The sequence below is a fragment of the Canis lupus genome, chromosome 16 (assembly GCF_011100685.1).
Source record: "Canis lupus familiaris isolate Mischka breed German Shepherd chromosome 16, alternate assembly UU_Cfam_GSD_1.0, whole genome shotgun sequence".
Taxonomy (NCBI): Eukaryota; Metazoa; Chordata; class Mammalia; order Carnivora; family Canidae; genus Canis; species Canis lupus.
The window spans coordinates 6,480,794-6,504,666 of record NC_049237.1 but is presented as its reverse complement, the minus strand read 5'-3'; the positions used below and the strand labels follow the sequence as shown (position 1 = coordinate 6,504,666).

General features: G+C 53.2%; 1 protein-coding gene and 1 long non-coding RNA gene across 7 annotated transcripts; one reads left to right on the top strand and one right to left on the bottom strand.

Moving 5' to 3' along the window:
* Positions 1-4,301: 4,301 nt before the first annotated feature.
* LOC119874719 lies at positions 4,302-7,080 on the bottom strand. The gene is made up of 3 exons (XR_005371044.1): positions 6,527-7,080; positions 6,130-6,244; positions 4,302-4,742 (listed from the first exon to the last, which is right to left on the bottom strand). It is a non-coding gene; the product is annotated as an uncharacterized LOC119874719 (long non-coding RNA).
* Positions 7,081-8,218: 1,138 nt separating this feature from the next.
* EPHB6 (EPH receptor B6) lies at positions 8,219-23,771 on the top strand. Of its 6 annotated transcripts, none has more exons than XM_038559348.1 (20): positions 8,231-8,342; positions 11,301-11,610; positions 11,730-11,908; positions 14,753-14,827; positions 15,128-15,326; positions 15,599-15,663; positions 15,827-16,580; positions 17,313-17,468; positions 17,712-18,068; positions 18,164-18,288; positions 18,437-18,599; positions 20,696-20,810; positions 21,072-21,124; positions 21,311-21,430; positions 21,560-21,807; positions 22,069-22,242; positions 22,463-22,612; positions 22,859-23,052; positions 23,175-23,330; positions 23,439-23,771. In XM_038559348.1, exons 5-20 carry the CDS (start codon positions 15,227-15,229, stop codon positions 23,545-23,547), a joined length of 3,039 nt encoding a protein of 1,012 aa, XP_038415276.1. In that variant the 5' UTR covers positions 8,231-8,342; positions 11,301-11,610; positions 11,730-11,908; positions 14,753-14,827; positions 15,128-15,226; the 3' UTR covers positions 23,548-23,771. The 6 variants fall into 6 exon arrangements, with proteins under 6 accessions (XP_038415275.1, XP_038415276.1, XP_038415274.1 ...); XM_038559346.1 differs by having other exon boundaries at positions 11,730-12,058; XM_038559349.1 differs by lacking the exon at positions 11,730-11,908.
* Positions 23,772-23,873: the final 102 nt, after the last annotated feature.

Below are 23,873 nucleotides of genomic sequence, written 5' to 3'. Positions count from 1 at the left end.
TTTTACACGTCAAATGTCTTTTTGTCATTAATTTACTTTCAGTGGAATGAACGAATATAATCCAGTTAAGGAGTGAACTCTATCTTCCAATACAGAAATAATTCCATGTTTTAATTTAAAGTGATTAAACTTTTGGGGCACCTACCTGGGTGGCTCAGTCAATTAAGCACCTGCCTTCGGCTCAGGTCCTGATCCCAGAGTCCTGGGATTGAGCCCCGCAGACATCAAGGTCCCTGCTTCTCCCTCTCCCTCTGCCTGCCACTCTGCCTACTTGCACGTTCTCTCTCTCTGTCAAATAAATAAAATCTTAAAAAAATAAAGTGATTAAAGTCTTTAAGCCTATATTTTGTTTGAATTTGAATGTGACTATACTACGATTTAAAAAAAAATCATCTCTCACCTTCACACTGCATCCTCTTGGGTATATTATAATAAAAAGGAAGCTCATTTCTAAGTGTTATCTCTTTTCATGATTGCTACTTTAGCTACACAAAGACTGGAATGAGCTTGGAAGTTATTGCTTATAAGAACCTAATCAGTGGCACCTGGGTGGCTCAGTGGGTTAAGTATCTGTCTTCAGCTAAGGTCATGATCTCCAGGTCCTGAGATCAAGCCCTGCAGCTGGTGCTCTTCTCAGCAGGGAGTCTACTTGTCCCTCTGTTCCTCACCTCACTTGTGAGCTCTCTCTCTTTCAAATAAATACATAAAATCCTAAAAACAAAACAAAACAAAACAACCATCAATTCTGTAGACAAGTCAACATCATCTTCCCATCTCTCTTTGGGTTATGAGGGTGCAAGGATGAAATCAGAGGGAAGGTGGGAAACAGAAAAGATGGCAATTTTCTCCTTCCTGGTGTGTGTGTGTGTGTGTGTGTGTGTGTGTGTGTGTGTGTGTATTTTAATTCCTTGGTTTAAATATTTCAAAATTATATATTTAATTTTAACAGTATTATTTTGTACTATCACCAATAGTTCCACTTTCATCTGAGAGAAAAGGGTCAAGTTTCTCCAAATACTGTCTCATTTATATAAATATTTTTAGGCATGCAAGAGACAATAGTTCATTTCAGTGTATTATAAAATGTGGAAGAGACTCTGTTACTTGCTGCATGAGGAAATTTCACAGCGTACTTATTCCACTGACTTACCATAGAAATTGTTCTAGAATATTATGCTTATTAGGACATTGTACTAGGCTTGACATCTGTCACTTTAATTATCCTTTCTATGTTTTAATGCTTCCTTGTTATTTTTTATCTATTTTTCCTTGGATGAATGAAATATATCCATTTGTTTTTAGCTTTTATCTCTGATTTGTAAGGTTAACACTCTTTTTAAAAGATAATCTTTTTGCCTAGTTATGTCAACAATAACTATTGACTTCCTTTGATGGGCATCAAGGAAATTAACACCGATGATATCCTCATCTTTGCTATCTCCCTTTCATATCTTGCAGGCTGCTAAATTGGAGTTAAAATCTCCTTTAAGAAAAAAAGACTTTCTTTTTATGTTTACATTGAGTATTTTTCTTCAGTTGCCATAATTACCCTCAATTACTGAATTTTCCTGTTGTTATTAGTGTTTTGCAAGTTTATATTTTGTTTTGTATTTTACTTATCCTAGAATTTCATCCTACAATTTTAGATAGTTTCAGTGATTATAGCCACTTTTTCTCAATCACAACCTCCCTAATGAAGAATGCAATTGCTTATTCATCTCTTAATTATTTAGAGTACATTTGTTGTGTGTCTTGCTGGAAAACAGTCTTGAGTGGTAAATCTTCCAAAAATTTACAGATCTGAGAACGACCCCAGCTTGATGTTCAAAAAGAATAAGCCCTTAGCTGGGGATGTAATGTTTGAGTCTAACCCAATACAGCTGTATGAAGCTACAGGTAAAAAAAAAAAAAAAAAAAAAAATTCCACAATTACAGATGTTTATTTTTTCTCACGTAACATAAAAAGTATATGTCGTTGCCGGCTTTGGCTCAAGTGCCAATATGGACACTGATGCTCCAGCATCATGTCTGTGGTAGGCAGAATAATGGGGGGATCCCCCAAAATATCCATATCCTAATCCCTGGAATTAGGATGTTATGCTGGTTTACATAGTGATGGGGAATTAAGTTTGCGGATAGAATTAGGGCTGCTTATCACCTGATTTTGTGGTAGAGGGATTATCCTGGGTTGTCTGGGTGGACTCACTATTACTAGAAGTGGGAGAAGGAGACAGGAGAGAGTCAGCAAAATGATTCAGCCCAACGTTACTGGCTTTTGAGCTTAGAGAACATCAGTTAAGGAATGCAGTAGACCCTAGAAGTCACACTAGAAAAGGCAAGAAAACAGATTCTCCCTAGAGCCTGGACAAGGAACACAGCCCTACTACACCTTGATTTTTTTTAAAAACAGATTTTATTCATTTGACAGAGAGAGAGAAAGGAGAGGGGTGGGGAGAAGGAGAGGGAGAAGCAGACTCCTTGCTAAGCAGGGAACCCGGTATGGGGCTTGACCCAGGACCCTGAGATCATGACCTGAGCCCAAGACAGACGCCTAACAGACTGGGCCACCCAGGTGCCCCTCACCTTGATTTTTTTAAGCCCAATTTAGCCACATTTTGAACTTCTGACCCAACTCCAGAACTGTAAGGTAATATTTGTGTTGTTTTCAGTCACTAAGTTTTTTATGGCATCAATATCCCTATACAATGTCCAAGGGAGGGTTTCAAAGTGAGGCGGAGGCAAAAGAGCCACATCGGTCAAATCTCCAGCTCTTTATAGAAATCCAAAGGCTTTCTCAGAAGTGCTGTCAGCATTCTGTTTTCTTCTCAAGAACCAGGGTCAGGTTTGGTATCCACCCCTAACTGTAAGAAAGGCCGGGAGGGCAGATATTTAGCCCCTCACCTCAATCCTGTGGGGAGCTAAGAAGAGCTGAGAATGGCTTTTGAGAAATGGACCAATAGTGTTATACTTTCCTTCTAAAAACTCTGAAGGTATTATTGACTACCTTCTCATTAATCAATGCTCCAGAGAAGAAACAGGAAGGCATCTTGATTTTCACTATTGTTAAATATAAATACTGTGTGTGTGTGGATAACATAAGGTATTCACTGGAAAACTTTCCCCAGAATGTTTGTTGGCATTGATTTTTGCTTTTCAGTTTTGCATAAAAATGGCAAAATCTCTATATTTTCAGTCTCATGATTTTTTTTTACTTAATTCAACTATTTAATAAATATTTGTTAAGTTCTTAATATGTGCCAGATGCTAAAATAAATTTTGTTAATTTTTTCTTTTTTTTTTCCTTTTTGTGTATTTGATCTCTCCCATTCTGGAATTATTGTTATTTTAAGGTTAGAATTCCCTACTGTATTTTACAAACCTTTTACCTTCTCTGTTATTTAAAAACTAATCAACTGATGTCTCATTTCTTGAGCCTTCCAGGTTCATGTAATGTAACATGGTTTGTTTTTTCCCAGAGTTTTGTCATTTTTTTTCTTTCTGCATGACTAAGATTTTATTTTGGCTATTGTGCTTTTCTCTTTTTTTTTTCCCACTCCTTTTTTATTCCAACCTTTTAAAATAGTTTTTTGAGTCTGCTTTTAACTCAGCAAGAATATAAGGTGAAAACATGTTCTTTAAACTCTTACACCATTACTCCTTTTCTACTTTTCCTCAGATTTCTTAAAAGGCTCAAGTTTTGTTGGGGGTGTTGTTTACTCATTCTTGATATTGACTTGTTCCTTTGTTGGTGCTTCAAGGTCTGATGTGAGAGATTCCAGTATCCTGTATAAATGTATAGAGAACTACCATCTAAGACAGGGAACGCCCGCACAGTCCAACAACCAGAAGATGTTCCAGCCACATCTAGGGCTGGAGGCAAATCTTGCAGTCACACAGATCACCTTTCCCGTTTAGGGGGATGCAGGTGTTTTTAGAGAACACCATCCAGGACCAGAGTGAGAGGACGAGACTGCATGTGGTGAGAAGAGCAGACGAGGGCATCATCTGCTCCATGTTGTGGATCATCACATCTCCTGTCTGGATCTGAAGAACGAAGACACAGCAAACAAAGGAAGTGGCATGCAGTGCTTATCAACCCTGTCCTGCCCATGGGGACTGCCCCGGTTCCCATTAAAATGTAGAATGTTAAAAAAAATGTAGAATATTTCCAACTCTGAGTGTTTATAAGAGTAATTGCGGGGGATTTGTTATTTTTCTTTTGAGATGATGTCATAGTTATTTTAGTGATGGGAAGCTCTTAGCATTTCCATTCACTACAGTAACTTCCTAGGAATCACCTTTGAGCATTAAAAAGATGCATTAAATATGATGGCCCGGGAGAAAAATAACCAGCAAAGATGCCTTACAAAAAGCTGCTGTTTTTCTAGATTGCAGGCAAAGATACACATAACTGTGATCATCTTTGCTCATTTGTGACAGAGCCTGCTGGCCGCCTGTCCAATATTCTTTCTCCTCTCTCACAAACAGAACTTGAATTTTATTTGGTGCAGCATGCATTTCCCTGTCCCTTTCAGGCAGGGGTGGTCAAGCAACAGGGTCCTGGCCAATCAATACAAGGAGAGGGCAGGGGGGTGGGGATTCCAGAAAGGTCCTTTAAAGGGTGCTAGCTCAGCCAAAGCTCTGCTCTTGGTTTTGTGTCCATCTTCTTTTTCTGAGCTGAAGCTAACAGGCATTACAGCTGGAGCTCTGCTCACATGTAGAGAACCGGAGAACCAGGCGTCCTGGAAGACGGAATTATAAGAACCTAAGTCTTGTTGACCTGGGGCTTGCATAGCATTCCTGGATCACTCGATTTGTTTAAACCATGGCTGTCCAACTTTTTGCATTTGTTCTGTACAACTCTGCTCCTGTCTCAAGCAGCTGAAGCCAATCTCTAAGTGAGAAAACATTCTATTACAAGACAAGAGCCCTCCTTTTTCTCTCTGTGCACTAATGCTTCTGAATGCCTTTTGATTACTGCTTGGTTAAGGTTGGTTAAGGTTATGGTTAAGGTTACACTCAAAAGTGTAAGGCTCGCATTGGGGAACTTTGAGGATCACTCACTTTCAGTGAGCATCCAGGATATCAATCACCATTGGTCTAAAAATCACTTGCAGGGCAGCCTGGGTGGCTCAGTGGTTTAGCACCACCTTCAGCCCAGGGTGTGATCCTGGAGCCCCTGGATGGAGTCCCACATCAGGCTCCTGCATGGAGCCTGCTTCTCCCTCTGCCTGTGTCTCTGCCTCTCATGAATAAATAAATGAATAAATCTTAAAAAAGATAAAAAATAAAAATAAAATAAAAATCACTTGCAGACTAGGTTTGTCCTTCAAACAAACCTGTCCTGTAGGAAAACCCTAGAATGCTCTAGAAGTTTCTGGACTTGGGGGGGGGGGGGAGTTTGAATTGGATAAATGGGCACTTGACATTTTTATTGGGCAAAATATTTGGAGATCAGACACCAGCTTTTGGGGAATAAAACCGTACTTAGAGGCCACAGGATCTCGAGACAGTTCGGGGAGGTGCCTGGGTCCCTGTGAGGTTGTGTACATGGAGCCAAAACTAATGTCTCAGGATAAGAGATCTGGGGGTTTTGCAAATTCCTTTACTGATTTTTACTAGAATGCTAATCATGGAAATTACTTATAAAGCTCTTTGTTTATAATAACATCGGCTTGCATTAGTCGTTCTACAGGGAAATAAGGAAGAAGGAAGAAATTGAGCATCCTTGGGGATTTAAAAGATGCGGAAATGGAAAAGCCTGAGAAGGAGTAAAAACAGACAAGGCAAAGAGGCAGAATCAAAGGCCCATCCCAAGCCACCTGGCTTGCGCTCTCTGGAGCTTCTTTTGGCTCCAAATTCACATTATAGATGGCTGTGTCTCAGGATAATGAATTCTGTGAGCCACAGACTTTATTGGGTCCTGCCCCTCAGCACAGAATAAGTTTAAATACTATTATTTTTTATTCACTTATTCTAAAACACTTCTAAGTACCCGATGCGTGCCAGGCTCTGAACAAATTATAGCAAAGATTTATGTTCAACTTTAAAAAGGGATTCATTACTTTGCTTTTTAATAGCTGCAGATGGCAGCATAACTTAACAATGCATTCTGTGCTATCCACCTACCTTTAAAACTTGGTTTAACACATAGGAGATGATGATACGGGGCCAATTGTAATCACATATTTAAACCTCTTTGCTTCCTGAGTACAATGGAGCTTTCTTTGAAGACTGGATGCCTCTCCAATGTTATCAACAAAAGAAAAATACTCATTACATAAGCCTGGAACAACAAGAACTTAATTTCATATTATAGATACTTTACGGGCAGTGTAAACAATGAGCTCTATCAGACAAGGGAAAGGAATAAATACTTTTACTATAATGTCAATAGATGATGCATTGCAAATTACCACCGAAAATTTCTGGGGTTTATAAAGTAACTGCTGTTTTTGTTTTGCTGATACTTTTTAAACATAATTTCATCAGATGCATTAAAAAAAAAAAAAGGTTTGCAATTTACCCAAAGCTTTCTGGCAGTCCTGTTGTTACTGTAACTAGGATGAGTTATATAATATCGCAGACAATGTAAATTCAGGTTTCTTCGCAGAAGTGTTTCAAGGCCTCGGAGAGAACTGGTTTGGAAATGAAAGGAAGGCAGCTCTCCATCAGTGAATTTCAGGGCAAGGGGAAGAAACAAAGATATAGCTAGACTATAAATCCAGTGCAAGTGGATTTATTAAAGGTGCCCAAATGCGGAATCATTGAACATCATTAGGCTTATTAGTTGACTGCAGATCTCCAGAGTGAACAATCCCTCTGCCAAGCTGGGACCAGCTCAGCCGCCGGTTTCCATCACTCATTCAGCCAATTCATTAAAGCCTGTTTGTTTCTCCCAGGTGCCTCCTAATGAGTCGCATTGTTTTGCTTATTGTGCTTGTTGGCTCACGGATCTCTTTCACAATTTTCCTTGGTTTCTGAGTGCTCCTTAAGTACCAGTTTTGATCAGCCCGTTTGCAGGGAGTGCTTTACCTTGACTTGGACAAACGAAGTAAGTGGGAGAGTAAGATGCAGCCGGGAGGTATGGGGGGGGGGGGGGGGCGGAGGCCGGAGGGAGCTCCAGCAGCCGCCTGTGCTCCTGGAAAGAACCAGCAGGTGGTAGCAGCACTTCGTGGGAAGGCCCCAGCCCCGCGCCGCAGGACCCGAACAATAGACCCCAGATCCCGTCCTCGGAGGGAGGAGAGGTTAGGGGCGGGCGGAAACCTTTGTCCCGGCGGCGCCCCTCGGCTCCTCAAGCCCTCCAGGCACCTGCTGAGCACTTCCCAGGGCCTCAGGTGCCCCCCCCCCCCCCCATCCCGGGGAGCGGGGCAGGGGGAGGAGGCGCCCGGAGGTGCACGACTTGCCCGGGCAATGCACAGCCAGGCAGGCGCCCCGCATCTGGCCTTCCCCGTTGAGCCCCAGGCTTCCCGGCCCTTTGGGGAGGGTGCGAGCCGAAGCCCCCACGTTGACCAGATCCGGGGGCACCCACCGGGAGGCAGACGAGTGTAGGGCTACACCAGGGCCACTTTCATAACCCAGATGCCCCCCCCACACACACACAGTCCCAGCCGCTTCCTCTTCCCCACCCCACCCCCGGAACCCTCCGAGATTTCTCAGTTTGTCTTTCCCTCCACCCCCTTCTTTTCCTTCTTTCTCTTCTTCCCAGCTCACGCCCACCTCAGTGCAAACCTGAGCAGGAGCTGACACAGTGGGTTTAGTTCCTAGAGTTGAAGCAGAGAAGCAGGGGTGGGGAGAGGGCGCGGGTGCTGGGCCCGAGCCGGCCGCCCCGCCCGCCCCGCCCCGCCCCGCCCCGCGCTGGGCGCCTCGCTGCTGGGACCGCAGCCCGCGCGCCGCCCGGGGTTCGAACCCGCCGCCCCGCAGCCCGGCAGCGCGTCCTCCGGGGCCCCCGAGGGCGAGCCCCGCGCCGCGCAGCGCCGCCCAGGCCGGGAGGGCGGGCTCGGCTCCCCGGAAGGGGGAGGCGGGGGGGGGCGCAGGGGCCGGGCTGGGAGGGGCGCGGAGGGGCGGGCCGGGCTGCGCTCGCCCCTGCCCGCGCCGAGCCGAGCTGCGGGCGGCGGGCCCCGCGCCATCCCCGGGCGCCCCGCCTCCAGAGCAGAGCATCCCCGCCCCCGGCCGGCCCCGAGCCCCGGAGACGCGCGGCGGCGGCGCACCGGGCGGCGGGGAGCGGGGAGCGGGGAGCGGGGAGCCGGGAGCGGGGTCCCCGCACCGGGAGCAGACGCGGGCGGCGCGGCCCCATCGCGGGGCCTGGGGGGCGCAGACCGCGGAGCCTGCGGCGGCGGAAGGTGAGCCCGGGGTGCCGGGGGGTGGGGGGCCGTGGGGCGGCGCGCCCGGGGACAGAAGCACCAAGGTTCGCGAAAGTAGAGGGGCCCCCGGACTGGGCCTCTGCGGACGCCCGGGGGCCTGCCGGGGCGGCGGGTTCCTGGCGGGTGCCCGGCTCCCCGACCCCGTTACCCCGGCCGCTGCGACCCCCCGCCGCGTCTCCGCCCACCGCGCGCGCTCGGCTCGGGGGTCCCGATGTCGGGGTCCCTCGCCAAGGCCGGACTCCCCGCGTTCTGAGGAGGATCGCCCACCCTAATGACTCCGGTGGCATCTCTCCAATCCCCGCGGAGCTGGGAGGAGCAAGGAGGTTGATCCCACACCGCGGCCCCCCCCCCCCCCCGCACCCCAACCCCCATTATCACGCACAAGCCTTGGAGTGGAGAGAAGGCTTGGTTCATGCTCCCCAGCCATAACCCCCAAGTTGCAACCAAAGTCGGCTGCGCTGCTGCCCCAGCTCCACCCCCTGCTCTTTACATCTGGGTGCTTGGCCCTACCTGCCCTACACCCCCATCCACCAATCTTGGCTGTCTGGCATCCTCCCTCCTCCCATCCCTGGGGGAGCTGGCTCGGGGCCAGCATAGCCGATGTTGTAATGTCCCTGGCAGTGCCCATGGAGAGAAGCGGCTGGGCCTGTTCCCAATAAGTTAACCAGGGCCAGGCCCTCCGCCCCGCCAGGAGAACTTGACTCAGGTTCTAGAAGGGGAGACGCTGGTTGGGTGGGAAGGAGCTCTGGCGTTGGTGGTGGCAATGCAGGGGAACGTCCAGGTACTGGGCATTGCAGGATTGAGAGTCGTGGTTCGTGGAGGGTGCTAGCAGAGGGGACATTTGGTTCTCGCAGGGCAGTGGACCTTTCTCCTTGCGGGGAGATTAGGGCAGGGGCTTCTGTGTACCTACCCAGTGGCCAAGGGAGGAGGACTCCTTTGGAGTCTGTTGGTTCACTCAGGGTGCAGTGACCACTGTGTCACCGGAGTGCCTAGGAGCAACAGGCAGCGGTGGTCTGAGCATGGAAAGGGCAAGAACATTCCTCCTCGGGACCAGCTGCTTTCCCAGCTCATCACCATTTCCTGAGCTGGGCCCTGAGTCCTGTGTCCCCCTACTGGCCTGCCCACTAGGGGGAAGGGGATGGTGGGGTTTGGGGGGCAGGGAGCCTCAGGTTCCTCTTTCTCTGCTCCCCTGGTCAGCTCCCTCTCCCAGCCCAGATGTTTCTGCAGCAGCAGTGCCTGGGGCTGACTCGGGGTAGGGCAGGGACAGACCCAGGGTGAGAAGGGCTCATGGGCATCTGTCTCCAGTATGGGGAGCTCTCTGGCTCTGCTCTGATGTACATGCTCTCTCTCTCTCTCTCTCTCTCTCTCACACACACACACACACACACATCTCTCCCAGCGTGTGTGCTGCTCCATATCCATCTCACCTCACACACACTCCCTTACACACTCTCACACCTGCTCCAGCAGGCACTGGTCACGGCTCCTGGGGGCTTCTGCGGTCTCCCATTTGCTCATCTCTCACAGACACGTACTGACTGTCCCAACACCCTCCCTTGTGCCCTTTTCCAAAGCCACGCATGTCCCCGGTCAGTGCACAGCCAGAGTGGCTCATTCTAAGTGGCTGTCTGCCACTCCCAGACACTGCCTGCATCTTAAAAGCCTCCCCCAGCTCCACAGCCTGGGAGTGGGAGGCACATTCATCTGCATCTGCGTGCTCTGGGGGACATTCTTGGAGGCTGGAGGCCTCGGGGGACACAGGACTCTCCTCTGCTAGGTAATCCACAAATTGGCTTCTCGAACCAGGGCAGCAGGGGCTAGAAGCACGGGAGGGCAGCCACCTCCTCACTGTCTGCTCTGGATGCCTCTGTAAGGGCTGATGGGATCCCTTTCAAGGCAGGCGGATGGAGCTCTGAGACTGAGACCATATCCAAGGTGGAGATTAAAGGGTAGCAGCATTAAGCTGAGCAAGGATTATACTGGAATTTCCTGGGCGTTTAACAGCTGCAGAACAGGACAGAGGACAGGACCTATGGTGCTGACCCCTCCCACGCTGACCCTGTGGCTAACAGGTGTGAGGACCAGCTCAGCAGCCACACCGCACATTAACCACTGGCCCCTTTGCCCTTGGGACCTTCCTTGCCACCCCCGTCCCCCCTCGGGCCCTGCAGCCTGCTTCGCCTCTCTGACTGTCCCGGCCTGGGCTCACTTTGCAGCGAGGCCCTTGTCATGTGTCCCCGGTGTACAGCCCTCTTGGTCTCCCTGGTCCCTTTAAAGCCACAGTCCTTCGCTTAACACAGAGCAAGAGAAGCCTGATATTATCAGTGGGGGCAATTTGAACTTCTTTGGAGAGCAGCCTAAAGAAAATCCAGAGATAAAAGTTATTTTGCTCATTCATTCCCAACTCCTACTGCCTCTTTATCTCTGCTTTCTCCTTATACGTGGAAATTTCTACATTGTTTTGAAACCTAGAGAGCATTGGGAGGGGACGATAAAATGTAAACATATGCTATGCTAGTCTAGGTTTTAAAAATCTTTTCCTTCTTTTTTGTTTAGATGATAATTATGAGATTTTGTTTTAATTGGAAAAATAAGATATGCTCATTGTAACATGAAAACCCGTTCAAATATACATAAGACAAAATTAATACCCGCCTCCCCCCCCCCCCCACCATCCTTCATTTCTCCCTCTTGCAGTAACCAATTTTAATGTCCGGTACATTTTCTGCCATCATTTCTTCCAAGTTTATTTGGCTTATATTACTTAATTTTTTTTAAAAAACTCATTTTGTGGACTGAGGTGCATAAACTATTTTTAACCATCTCAGTTTGTTGATAAAATTATCACATTTAACATTTCAATTTGAGGACAGTTAATTTTTTAAATTCCTACAGATCTACTCATTTAATTTATTTTTAAATCTTTCATTTTTATAGATAACAGAACTCAGAAGCTACAATTTATAAGCTAAGAGTCTACACATCTTTAATCTTTGCCAGTTTCTGGAAACAAAACACAATTTTGATGCCTACGGACTGTCATATTTTTATAAACCAAAGAAATGTAGCAGGCTTGCGGATGCAGTGTCTCTACTGGAGCAAAAAGATGTAAAGTGATATATGTAGAGAAGAAGCTGAGAAAAAAAAAATGTGAAGTCATAGAATGCAATTTTTGTCATCTGAAATTTTGTGAAATGAGTCTTATTTTCTGAGCTACCATTTTCCATCCACGTTGCTGCTGCTTCTGGTGTGTTGTATTTTTAAAACCATGTACACATCTGAGACTTGAATGTTTTCCTGATTGAGAGAAGTCTTCTGCTCTTTCACCGGGTAGAAGATTTCTAAGCACTGACCGATGCCTTTCAGGAGCTGGAGAGGAGAGGGGGATCCGAAGCAGGCCTGCCCCCCTCTGTGTTGCAGAAGGGACGCACTCAGCAGCTTCCAGGATGAGCCCCTAGACTAAGCGCACGCAGATGTCCTAGGCCTCAACCACTGAAGGCACCTTTGAAAACCAAGTTCTAAGTCTCTCTTGTTCAGTATTCCAGGCATGTGGATGGAGCTGCGTGTTCTTGTCACTTATATTTCTGCCTTTGAAACTTGTTTCAAAAGAATCTGCAGCGGTAGGAATTAGCTGACAGCAGTTTCATCCGTATCTTAAAGTTTCGTCCTTCCTTGTTTTTATTCCTGCCGTAGAGGTACACCCAGGTTCTTTTTATATATTAAAAAATAAAAGATTTGCATTTATGTTTTGTTTGATAAGCAGGGATTGACCTCGCTTCCCAGTCTCACTCGACCACAGTTTTTTGGTTTTTTGTTGTTGTTGTTGTTGTTTTTCCTGAAGAAACTTGTTTATAACCTTCGGTCTTCTGGATTCAAATCTAAAAGAGGTCCCTTCAAACAGCAAGGAACACTTCTGGGCACTTGAGAATCCTCCACCATTTTTTTTTTTAATGAACATCTTTGTTCTTGGTAAAAAATTTTGAACGATTATGAAAGCGGCAGTCCACACACCATGTCTCCATTTAATTCTTTTCTTTCTGATGCCTCTTGAGGACAGAAGCTGAGTGGCTTTAACATGTTCCCTAATTGCTTTTGCTCTTTTCTGGATCCTCTGGAGAGAGGCCAGCTTCATGTTGTCATTAAGATGCATGCTGAGGCTATGCATACACGCCCTGCTGCAGCCACAAGCGACTGTGTTGCTTGTGTTGTGGGTCATCAAAGCAAATACTTTGCCATTCCTCATCCTCTAGAATGTTCCATAGTGCACAGCTGATAGGATCTGCAGTACATCTCTTCCCTCTTGTTTTGCTGTCTCTCTCTCTCAAAAAAAAAAAAAAAAAATTCATTGAGATGCATCCGAAGTGTTTATTACGCCTTCTCCATGATTATTTGTCTTGATATAAGTTTAGGAAGACACAGTGCTTACAGTTTTCTTTTTGTACAGAATCCAGGATCCATCCATCTTCTGACTGAAAGAGGCTATTTTAGAGAATATCTGCTGAGCAAATGATATAATAGCTTTTATTGTTTAAAGACATTTTGCTGGCATTTTCAGTTCTTGATAACAGCATTCCTAAAGACCCTTTGGCTCTGGACAGTCTGGTCTGCCCTGGTGTGTCAAGTGTGTCTCCAAATTAAGCCACTGAGCGTTTGGGGGATGTGCCTACAGCATACGTTACCTCAGGATATTTATTAAACAGCATTAGTGATGGGGCCGTGTTTTTTTTTACTTCACAGTCTCCTTGTTCTTCTTTGAAACATTTCATCTGTGAATGATGCTAGCATCATTCGGGAGTGTATTTGCAAAGAACCTCTGTTTCTTAGGAATAATTTGCCATAGGGAAATGCTTCCCTTTTTTCTGGCTTTATTGAGGCACAACTGATGTATAAGATATAAGATAGTGTAGGTTTAAGGTATACAACTTGGTGATCCGGAAATGCTTCTTGCTTGCCTCCACATGCTCTAAGTTAAACTCCGCCTCGCGAGCAGGGTTCTAGGGGCAGGGAAGGTGAACTGCAGTGGCTGGTGGGCGAGTGCCCATCATGTGATCAGCCCACCCAGCTCTAAAAGCAGCGCCTTTTTGTGATGACCATGCGGAGGGACACCGAAGGCTTTGGCTTGCACCAGAGCCAGTGTTACTGGGAAAAATTAGATTAGCAGGAACCAAATTAGGATTTTCTGATTTATCGAAGTTAAATGGTTTAATAGTTTGGCTTGGACTGCATCGTGAAACATGCAACTTTCAGGATGGCTGTGGGTCGCCTGGCCGCACCTGTCATGGAGGAAATAGGCTCCATTTCTCAACTCCTGTCTTTGTTCTCCCTCTCAGCATCATGTCTTTGAACAACCTGCCTCTTATTTTCTCCTCAACAGAAATAAATGGAATGGACTTGCTCTTGTTCATGCAACTCACGGACTTTTGAGACTCAGTCCCAAGGGGACAGATGGGTCACCACTAATCTCTAGACCAATGAACAGAGGAAGGCCTGAACCCATTTGGGTCTTCACTGTGCCCCCCATCCCCCAGTCATGCCCTTGTGAGCTGGAGGAGGCGGGTGCTTGTATATGGATGGCCTTCTTACCTTAACCAGTGGGGATCATACTTTACACTGTTCTGCATGGACTGCTTTCCCTTGGAAAGTATGTTCATAATCAGTGCAAAAAAACACCTGCCCTTGCCCTTTCGTAAGGTTGTACCATGCTTTATTGGATATCTTCCTATTGATGGACGGCTACTTTACAGTCTTTTCCCTTACAAACACTTCAGCCACACCCATCCTTGTTTGAACATCCATGCAAACAGATCCAAGGATACGGCACCTGAAGGACAAGCTCTCGGAAGGGCAGCTGATAGGTAGACATCACCACCTGTCCTTCCCACAAGACACACCAGTTTGAACTCATAAGCACCGTGGATATAGAGAGCCTATCCCACATACCTTCTTGAACCCGGTGCACTATTAATCCCATAGGACAAGGTGGCCTGCCACTGCTGCTGTCCTCTAGTTGTGAGCAAACCAGGAGCGTTTTTCCCAGATACAGATAGAAGGCACACTTTTATCTTTCTGTAAGCTGTAGAAGAAATGCGCCCTTGTGGAGGGAGGACCATTGTTCACAAAATGTAGTTATGCCAGACCCAGGCGGCTCTACTCTGTGCTGGCTTACTCATCAGATGGGGTGGCAGGGACCTACGCCTAGGTCCCTCTTGCTCCTGTTCTCCTATCTTCCCATCCGTCACACCCCACAGCTCTCGTCTGCGGCTCCTCTCAGTGTCCAGATCTGATGTGAGGGAGGAGGTGCTGGGGAGAGGGAATCGTGTGTCCCAACGGAAGGCGTAGCTTCTACTCTGCTTGTTTTAATGAGAAGAATCTTCTGACTTCTGATACAGGGTGGCTCAAGGAGGAAGAGGACGGGAGAGTTAATGAAAAGAAAGAACTGAAATAGCTCCTTCCAGAAGAAAAGGGTAAGATTGGCCTAGAACTATATCCTATGCTCTAAGAGGGAGGGCTGTAAGGGATGCCCAGAGATGGGTCATCTGCAGGACGTAGGAACAGACTCACCTACTAGATGGCCCTCTAAGGTGGTGGACTTGGCACAGGTCAGGAGAGAGTCTGCTTCCGACAGGCCCTTACCCTGTAGTTGGTGCTGGGGTGGTTTGAGAGCCGTAGGACGAGACAGAGAGTCAGGTTTGGGAGTCTGGGCCATCCACGTAGCAATGTACTTACCTGCCACCTGCCTCTTCTGGTCCTGTGTGCCTCCCTAGGAAGCCAGCTTGGCTGCAGACCCCAGGCTTACAAAGCAGCAGCCCTGCCTGCGAGCAGGGTGGTGGCCAGGGCAATGGTGGGAGCCCCGAAGATGCCCCATGGCTGCTGAGGGGGCTGCCCGGGCAGGGAGCAGAGCGGCGGGCATGCTGTGCAGTCTCTGGGTCCTGGTGCTGGTGTCCTCAGTTCTGGCTCTGGAAGGTAAGAGGGAAGGGAAGACTGGAGAACCCCCACCTGCCAGCACAGGTGGGGATGGGAAAGGTTCCGAAAAGGCTGAGAAGCCTGAAGACGTCAAGCAGGGGAAAGGAATGGGGAAGCTTCCAGAGAAAGGCTCCTGACAGACAGCTGTGCCCCTGCTGGTGAATGAAAAGGACAAGGGAGGGATCTTTCTGGTTTCCCCAAGGGATGGGGTGACAATGAGCAGTACTAGCGGGGGGCTTGGCCGCTGAGCGCCCCTTCTTGTCTCCGGGCAGAGGTCCTGCTGGACACCACTGGAGAGACATCTGAGATTGGCTGGCTCACCTACCCCCCAGGTGGGGTGAGTGTCACTCTTTCATCCCCCACCCGGTGCTCCTCCCCACCCTGCTCCCTGGGTTGGGGGCGCCCTGGGGAAGGAAGCCCTGGGTGGAGACTAGCGGAATAAGGCTCCTGCCCCCCCAGAGGCCCGGACCTCGCCCTCTCCTTACCCCGCCTCCCTGCAGTGGGATGAAGTGAGCGTCCTGGACGACCAGCGCCGCCTGACCCGGACCTTCGAGGCATGCCACGTGGCAGGGGCCTCCGCGGGCACCGGGCAGGACAACTGGCTGCAGACACACTTCGTGGAGCGGCGCGGGGCGCAGAGAGCCCACATCCGCCTGCACTTCTCCGTGCGCGCCTGTGCCAGTCTGGGCGCGGCCGGGGGCACCTGCCGGGAGACCTTCACCCTTTACTACCGCCAGGCGGAGGAGCCCGACGGCCCCGACAGCGTCCCCGCCTGGCACCTCAAGCGCTGGACCAAGGTGGACACCATCGCGGCCGACGAGAGCTTCCCAGGCTCCTCGGCCTGGGCGGTGGGGCCCCGGGGCGCCGGGCAGCGGGCCGGGCTGCAGCTCAACGTCAAGGAGAGGAGCTTCGGGCCGCTCACGCAGCGCGGCTTCTACGTGGCCTTCCAGGACACCGGGGCCTGCCTGGCCCTCGTGGCCGTCAAGCTCTTCTCCTACACCTGCCCCTCCGTGCTCCGCGCCTTCGCCTCCTTCCCTGAGACGCAGGCCAGCGGGGCCGGGGGCGCCTCCCTGGTGGCGGCCGTGGGCACCTGTGTGGCCCACGCGGAGCCGGAGGAGGATGGAGGCGGGGGCCAGGCAGGGGGGAGCCCCCCCAGGCTGCACTGCAACGGGGAAGGCAAGTGGATGGTAGCCGTCGGGGGCTGCCGCTGCCAGCCGGGCCACCAGCCGGCCCGCGGAGACAAGGCCTGCCAAGGTGAGGCTCTGCTCCAGACCTGCCCACCTGGCCCCCAACCTGGGCACGCCTCTCCTGAATGCTCCAGACTCCTTTTGTCCCCCCAGAAGGTCAGGAATAAGCTATTTAGGAAAGGACCCTTGTTATCTCCAGATTTACTTTCTAAAGCATACACGTTTGGTGTCATGCGCTCATCTCCAATTTCTAGAGCCTTCTGGAGACTTCCACAGCCAATGCTGAGCATCCAAGGGCTGCAGGCCCGAGTAGTGATAGAGGTCAAAGGGAGTTAAACTCCTGGGTTATCTTGCGATGGGTCCTTTGTCCCCATTTGCCGTCTAGTTAGGAAGGGGTCATCACCGGGCCAGGTGACCAGGATGCAGGTAGGAAAAGGCAGTGGAGACCAGCTAAGGGGAATCCTTCGGCTTGCAGGGCGGAGGCTGAGGAAGGCCTCTGCACAGGGAGGTCACACAATCAAGCCAGACACCTCTAGGGGTGCTTGGCCTGCTCATAGCCCCCAAGGCACCTCACTTTTTCCATCAGTGGAAATGCGGGCCATGGAAGTAATATCTGCCTGAGGGAGAGAAAGAGGGAAGGGGAGGGGTGGGGGTGGGGGTGGCCAGTAGGTCTCAGGGGGACAGAAGAAATTGCCCTGGAGAATGGAAGGCTGGAGGCATGTCTGTGGGATGGCTGTGGTGGGGCTCAGGAGGTGGAGGGTGGGGTGAGCCTAATGTCTCTGCCCCATTCTGCCCCCAGCCTGCCCTGAGGGGTCCTACAAGGCCATGGCTGGGAACACCCCCTGCTTACCGTGCCCTGCCCGCAGCCACGCCCCCGATCCTGCAGCCCCCATCTGCCCTTGCCTGGAGGGCTTCTACAGGGCCAGTTCAGACCCCCCAGAGGCCCCGTGCACTGGTGAGTCCCCCACCAGCCCCAGGGGTGGAAACAGGACTAGGGGTGGGCCCAGAAGGGGAGCCAGAGGGCACTACAGTGGGGCTGGTTTGCATTCGCAGTGACTTTTCTCCTTTTCGTTTTTTCCCTCCACTCACCTCCTTCTCACCGGACCCCATCCACGCTGGCCTGCCTCCCGCCTCCCCCCATCACCCCACCACTCCTGCGTCTCCTGGCCCGTCCCACTGTCCCCACCGGCCTCCCCAGGGCCTCCATCGGCTCCCCGGGAGCTTTGGTTCGAAGTGCAGGGCTCAGTGCTCATGCTGCACTGGCGCCTGCCTCAGGAGCTGGGAGGGCGAGGGGACCTGCTCTTCAACGTGGTGTGCAAGGAGTGTGGAGGCCACCAGGAGCCGGCCCCGGGCAGCGGGGGCGCCTGTCGCCGCTGCAGGGACGAGGTGCACTTCGACCCCCGCCAGAGGGGCCTGACGGAGAGCCGAGTGTTGGTTGGGGGGCTCCGGGCACATGTGCCCTACATCTTGGAGGTGCAGGCTGTGAACGGGGTGTCAGAGCTCAGCCCCGACCCTCCCCAGGCTGCTGCCATCAATGTCAGCACCAGCCACGCAGGTGAGCCTTTTGCTCTGCCTCCTTGGGAGCCCTCCCCTCCTCCTGCCACCCATCGGGGCCCGTGGGAACCCACCCACTAACCTCCCCCACCCCAGTTCCCTCCGCAGTCCCGGCGTTGCACCAGGTGAGCCGGGCATCCAACAGCATCACAGTGTCCTGGCCGCAGCCTGACCAGACCAACGGGAACATCCTGGACTATCAGCTCCGCTACTACGACCAGGTGGGGGGGTGGGGGTGCCCAGCAGGGCTGGCGGGGGAGACGGGAGGTGGGCCAGGGCCAGGACAGAGAGGTGCCAGACGCCGGAGGGTGGGAGCAGGGGTCGGTGGCTGGGACTGAGCAATAGGGAGTGAGTGGCTGTCACCCCCAGGCAGAAGATGAATCCCACTCCTTCACCCTGACCAGCGAGACCAACACGGCCACCGTGACACAGCTGAGCCCTGGCCACATCTATGGCTTCCAGGTGCGGGCGCGCACAGCGGCAGGCCACGGCCCCTATGGGGGCAAGGTCTATTTCCAGACGCTGCCTCAAGGTGAGAGGACGCCTGGATAGGGCAGAGGCAGCACCGGGGGTGGGGGGATTCGTGAGGAGAGGCCCAGGGGCCCTCAGGCCTTGAACCCTCATCTAGCACCCTCCAGACCAGAGGCCATGTGGGGCAGGCGGCTGTAGGGAATACTCTCATGCAAAACAGCTGGCCTCTGGGTCTGTGGGTGTGAGTGGGTGCATGGGGGGTGTAGGTGGGTGTGACTAGGTGCATGGGGGTTGTAGGTGGGCGTGAGTGGGTCCTTCGGGGTGTAGATGGGTGTGAGTAGGTGCATGGGGGGTGTAGGTGGGCGTGAGTGGGTGCATGGGGGTGTAGGTGGGTGTGACTAGGTGCATGGGGGGGTGTAAGTGGGCGTGAGTGGGTGCATGGGGGTATAGGTGGGTATGAGTACTTGCATGGGGGGTACTGGTGGGCATGAGTGGGTGCATGGGGGTGTAGGTGGGTGTGAGTGGGTGTATGGGGGGTGTAGGTGGGCGTGAGTGGGTGCTTGGGGCTGTAGATGGGTGTGAGTAGGTGCATGGGGGCGTAGGTGGGCGTGAGTGGGTGCATGGGGGTGTAGGTGAGTGTGACTAGGTGCATGGGGGGTGTAGGTGGGCATGAGTGGGTGCATGGGGTGTAGGTGGGCATGAGTAGGTACATGGGGGGGTGTAGGTGGGTGTGACTAGGTTCATGGGGGGCTGTAGGTGGGTGTGAGTAGGTGCATGGGGGTGTAGGTGGGCGTGAGTGGGTGCATGGGGGTGTAGGTGGGTGTGACTAGGTGCATGGGGGGTGTAGGTGGGCATGAGTGGGTGCATGGGGGGGTGTAGGTGGGTGTGACTAGGTGCATGGGGGGCTGTAGGTGGGTGTGAGTAGGTGCATGGGGGGTGTAGGTGGGTGCGAGTGGGTGCATGGGAGGTGTAGGTGGGCATGAGTAGGTGCATGGGGGTGTAGGTGAGTGTGAGTAGGTGCATGGGGGTGTAGGTGAGTGCAAGTGGGTGAAGGGGGGTGTAGGTGGGTGCGAGTACGTGCATGGGGGTGTAGGTGGGCGTGAGTGGGTGCATGGGGGTGTAGGTGGGCATGAGTGGGTGCATAGGGGGATAGGTGGGCATGAGTAGGTGCATAGGGGTGTAGGTGGGCGTGAGTGGGTGCATGGGGGAGTAGGTGGGCGTGAGTAGGTGCATGGGGGGTGTAGGTGGGTGTGAGTGGGTGCATGGGGGTGTAGGTGGGCGTGAGTAGGTGCATGGGGGATATAGGTGAGTGTGAGTGGGTGCTTGGGGGTGTAGATGGGCGTGAGTAGGTGCATGGGGGGTGTAGGTGGGCATGAGTGGGTGCATGGCGGTGTAGGTGGGTGTGACTAGGTGCATGGGGGGTGTAAGTGGGCGTGAGTGGGTGCATGGGGGTGTAGGTGGGCATGAGTAGGTGCATGGGGGGTGTAGGTGGGTGTGACTAGGTGCATGGGGGGCTTTAGGTGGGTGTGAGTAGGTGCATGGGGGGTGTAGGTGGGTGCGAGTGGGTGCATGGGAGGTGTAGGTGGGTGCGAGTGGGTGCATGGGGGTGTAGGTGGATGTGAGTAGGTGCATGGGGGGTGTAGGTGAGTGTGAGTGGGTGCATAAGGGGGTGTAGGTGGGTGTAGGTACGTGCATGGGGGGTGTAGGTGGGCGTGAGTAGGTGCACGGGGTATGTAGGTGGGCATGAGTGGGTGCATGGGGGGTGTAGGTGGGTGTGCGTGGGTGCATGGTGGGTGTCGGTGGGTGTGAGTGGGTGCATGAGGGGTGTACGTGGATGTGAGTAGGTGCATGGGGGGTGTACGTGGATGTGAGTGGGTGTATGGGGGGTGTAGATGGGTGTGAGTGGGTGCACGGGGTTGTAGGTGGGTGGGAGTAGGTGCATGGGGGGGTGTAGGTGGGCGTGAGTGGGTACATGGGGGGTGTAGGTTGGTGTGAGTGGGTGCATGGGGGTGTAGATGGGTGTGAGTGGGTGTATGGGGGGTGTAGGTGGGCGTGAGTGGGTGCATGGGGGGTGTAAGTGGGTGTCAGTGGGTACATGGAGGGGTGTAGGCTTGTGAAGCCTTGCCCACGTGTGATCCTGGGTGGCTGGTTCCTCAGGTGAGCTGTCCACCCAGCTTCCGGAGAGACTCTCCTTGGTAATTGGGTCCATCCTGGGGGCCTTGGCCTTCCTCCTGCTGGCAGCCATTACCGTGCTGGCCGTGGTCTTCCAGAGGTGAGCCCCTCCCAGCCATGTCCCCACGCCACTCACCCCGCAGCACAACCCCACATCGTGGCAGCCCCGAAGCCCACTGCAGAAACCCCGGCCCCCAGAGCCCACCTCCCATCACCAGGCCCTTGCCCCTGGGCCGGTGCGAGGCGGGAAGAAGGGATCCAGCAGCCTTCACCCCACAAATGCCTGGCTGGAGAATGGTGCACATGGGGGCCGAAAGGGGGAAAGTGGGAGTGTCACTCCAGGACTCTGGTTTGTCCTCAGGAAGCGGCGTGGGACAGGCTACACAGAGCAACTGCAGCAGTACAGCAGCCCAGGTGTGGGATCGGGATTGGGAAGGAGGGTGCTCACGGATGGGGCTGAGCACAGGGGGCAAGGCTGGGTTCCCCTGAGGTCGAGGGGGAACTCTTCGGCCCTGCCTTTGTAAGTGGGAGGGCATGCTGGGGTGTGTGGGCAGCCTGGCCTTGTACCACCCACGCATAAGGCACCCCATTTGCCTACAGGGCTTGGGGTGAAGTATTACATCGATCCCTCCACATATGAGGACCCCTGCCAGGCCATCCGAGAATTTACCCGGGAGGTGGATCCTGCATATATCAAGATCGAGGAGGTCATTGGGGCAGGTGTGCAGGGGCCGAGGAAGGGCACGGGAGGGACCGGAGCCCCGCGTTTAGGATAGCTCCTAAATATGGCAGGACACCGAGAGCCCACATCCTTCCTCAATACCCCCTGACCTCCACCTGTCCTCCCAGGCTCCTTTGGAGAAGTCCGCAGGGGCCGCCTGCAGCCCCGGGGACGGCGGGAGCAGGCTGTGGCCATCCAGGCCCTGTGGGCTGGAGGCGCCGAGAGCCTCCAGATGACCTTTCTAGGCCAGGCTGCAGTGCTGGGCCAGTTCCAGCACCCCAACATCCTGCGGCTGGAGGGCGTGGTCACCAAGAGCCGGCCCCTCATGGTGCTGACGGAGCTCATGGAGCTGGGCCCCCTGGACAGCTTCCTCAGGGTCGGTCTGGCCTGGGGACGGCGGGCAGGCGGGCGGGCGGGGGGCCTTGGGTCCGGGGAGCTTTGCCGTTCTCAGCCGTCCCAGAGATAGGGGACAGGGCCCTCTGTCTTTGCTGCCACCTCCCGGTCTCCTTCACTCCCAGGCCATCTTCTAATTCCCCACCCCCCTGCCCTTCCGTGCTGAGGTCTGCATGCGGTAGCTGGGGGTCCCCCCCTCCCCCCGCCGGCTGCTGCTGGCTGACCTCTGCCCCCGGCCCCTCAGCAGCGGGAGGGCCAGTTCAGCAGCCTGCAGCTGGTGGCCATGCAGCGGGGAGTGGCCGCGGCCATGCAGTACCTGTCCAGCTTCGCCTTCGTGCACCGCGCGCTCTCTGCCCACAGCGTGCTGGTGAACAGCCACCTGGTGTGCAAAGTGGCCCGTCTCGGCCGCAGTCCTCAGGTGAGAGCACAGCCCCGCAGGCTCAGGCTTTTGCAGAGGGCGCTGGAGGCGGAGCTGGGGCCGGGGTGCCCACCGCCGCTGGCGTGTCATGGCATCTGTCGGAGTGGAACCCGCCTGTGCGCCATCCAGGAGGGCACCCTGGGCAGACATCCCGGCTCGACACGTGTGACCGCGGCCGCAGTGATTGCTATCGTTGCTTCTCACCCTCCCCCCCGCCCAGGGCCCAGGTTGTATGCTTCGCTGGGCGGCCCCAGAGGTCATTGCACACGGAAAACATACGACTTCCAGCGACGTCTGGAGCTTTGGGATAGTGATGTGGGAAGTGATGAGTTACGGAGAGCGGCCCTACTGGGACATGAGTGACCAGGAGGTGAGCTCTTGACGCAGACATTGCTGGCTCCCCACCCCATCCTCCAACCCACCAGCCTCACAGGCTCGTCCGTGCTCAGCTTCTTAGTTTAGTTCTCTAATCCGCTCAGATTCTAAATTCCCTGGCTTCCTTCCCCCCACTCCAACCGCATGCTCCACCCAATCCCAGCCCACCCACTGACCTAACGGAACGCTCCTTTCCGCCACCAATCTCTTCCCATCACCATGTTCTTCTACTAACCCCCAGGTGCTAAATGCAATAGAGCAGGAGTTCCGGCTTCCCCCACCTCCAGGCTGTCCTCCTGGACTACATCTGCTCATGCTAGACACTTGGCAGAAGGACCGTACCCAGAGGCCTCATTTTGACCAGCTGGTGGCGGCATTTGACAAGATGATCCGAAAGCCAGACACTCTGCAGGCTGACGGGGGCCCTGGGGACAGGTCTGGAGATTGGGGCTGGAGCCCGGGACAACCAGGGAGGGTAGATGCAAACCGGAAAGCGAACTGAGGAGAGGGGGCTAAGATGAAGGGGAGATTTTGACACCCCCCCTTCCCCCACTTAGACCTTCCCAGGCCCTCCTGAACCCTGTGGCCCTGGACTTTCCTTCTCTGGACTCACCCCAGGCCTGGCTTTTGGCTATCGGACTAGAGTGCTACCAAGACAACTTCTCCAAGTTTGGTCTCTGTACCTTCAGTGATGTGGCTCAGCTCAGCTCGGAGTAAGCAGGGAGGGCCGGGGTGGGGGTCCCTCTGGGCCCTAGGCTAAGGGGTCCCACCTGGGATCTCAGAGGAGCTGGCCCAGACCTGACCCACTCCTTCCCCACCAGAGACCTGCCCGCCCTGGGCATCACGTTGGCTGGCCACCAGAAGAAGCTGTTGCACAATGTCCAGCTCCTGCGGCAGCACTTGAGGGAGCTGGGCTCGGTGGAGGTCTGAGGCCTGGGCGGGCGGCTGTGAGCTGAGGAGGCCTTTGTCCCCGCCCTGGCACTCGGGTCCAGGAGCGACACCTGGAACGCCAGAGACCATCTCTGTCTTGGCCTCAGCGAGAGAGGCACACCTGCCACACAACACCCAACCCTCTGGACGCTTCACTCCCTAGTCCTCCGCCCTCCTCCGCCCTCCCCCGCATTAAAGGGAAAGAAGAAACTTTGCAAATCGGAGGTGTAGTGAGACCTCAGTCTGCAAGGAAGGGCTGGGAAGGAGGCCACGGAAGGAGCGCGGGGCCACTGCCAGAGGCGACACTACCCAGCCGAATGCACGGG

Coding starts and splice junctions, on each gene's coding strand:
- EPHB6 (XM_038559347.1), top strand. CDS start 15,227: ATGGCTGCTGAGGGGGCTGCCCGGGCAGGGAGCAGAGCGGCGGGCATG. Junction 15,327..15,598: donor CTCAGTTCTGGCTCTGGAAG/GTAAGAGGGAAG, acceptor GTCTCCGGGCAG/AGGTCCTGCTGGACACCACT. Junction 20,811..21,071: donor CTGGCCGTGGTCTTCCAGAG/GTGAGCCCCTCC, acceptor GTTTGTCCTCAG/GAAGCGGCGTGGGACAGGCT.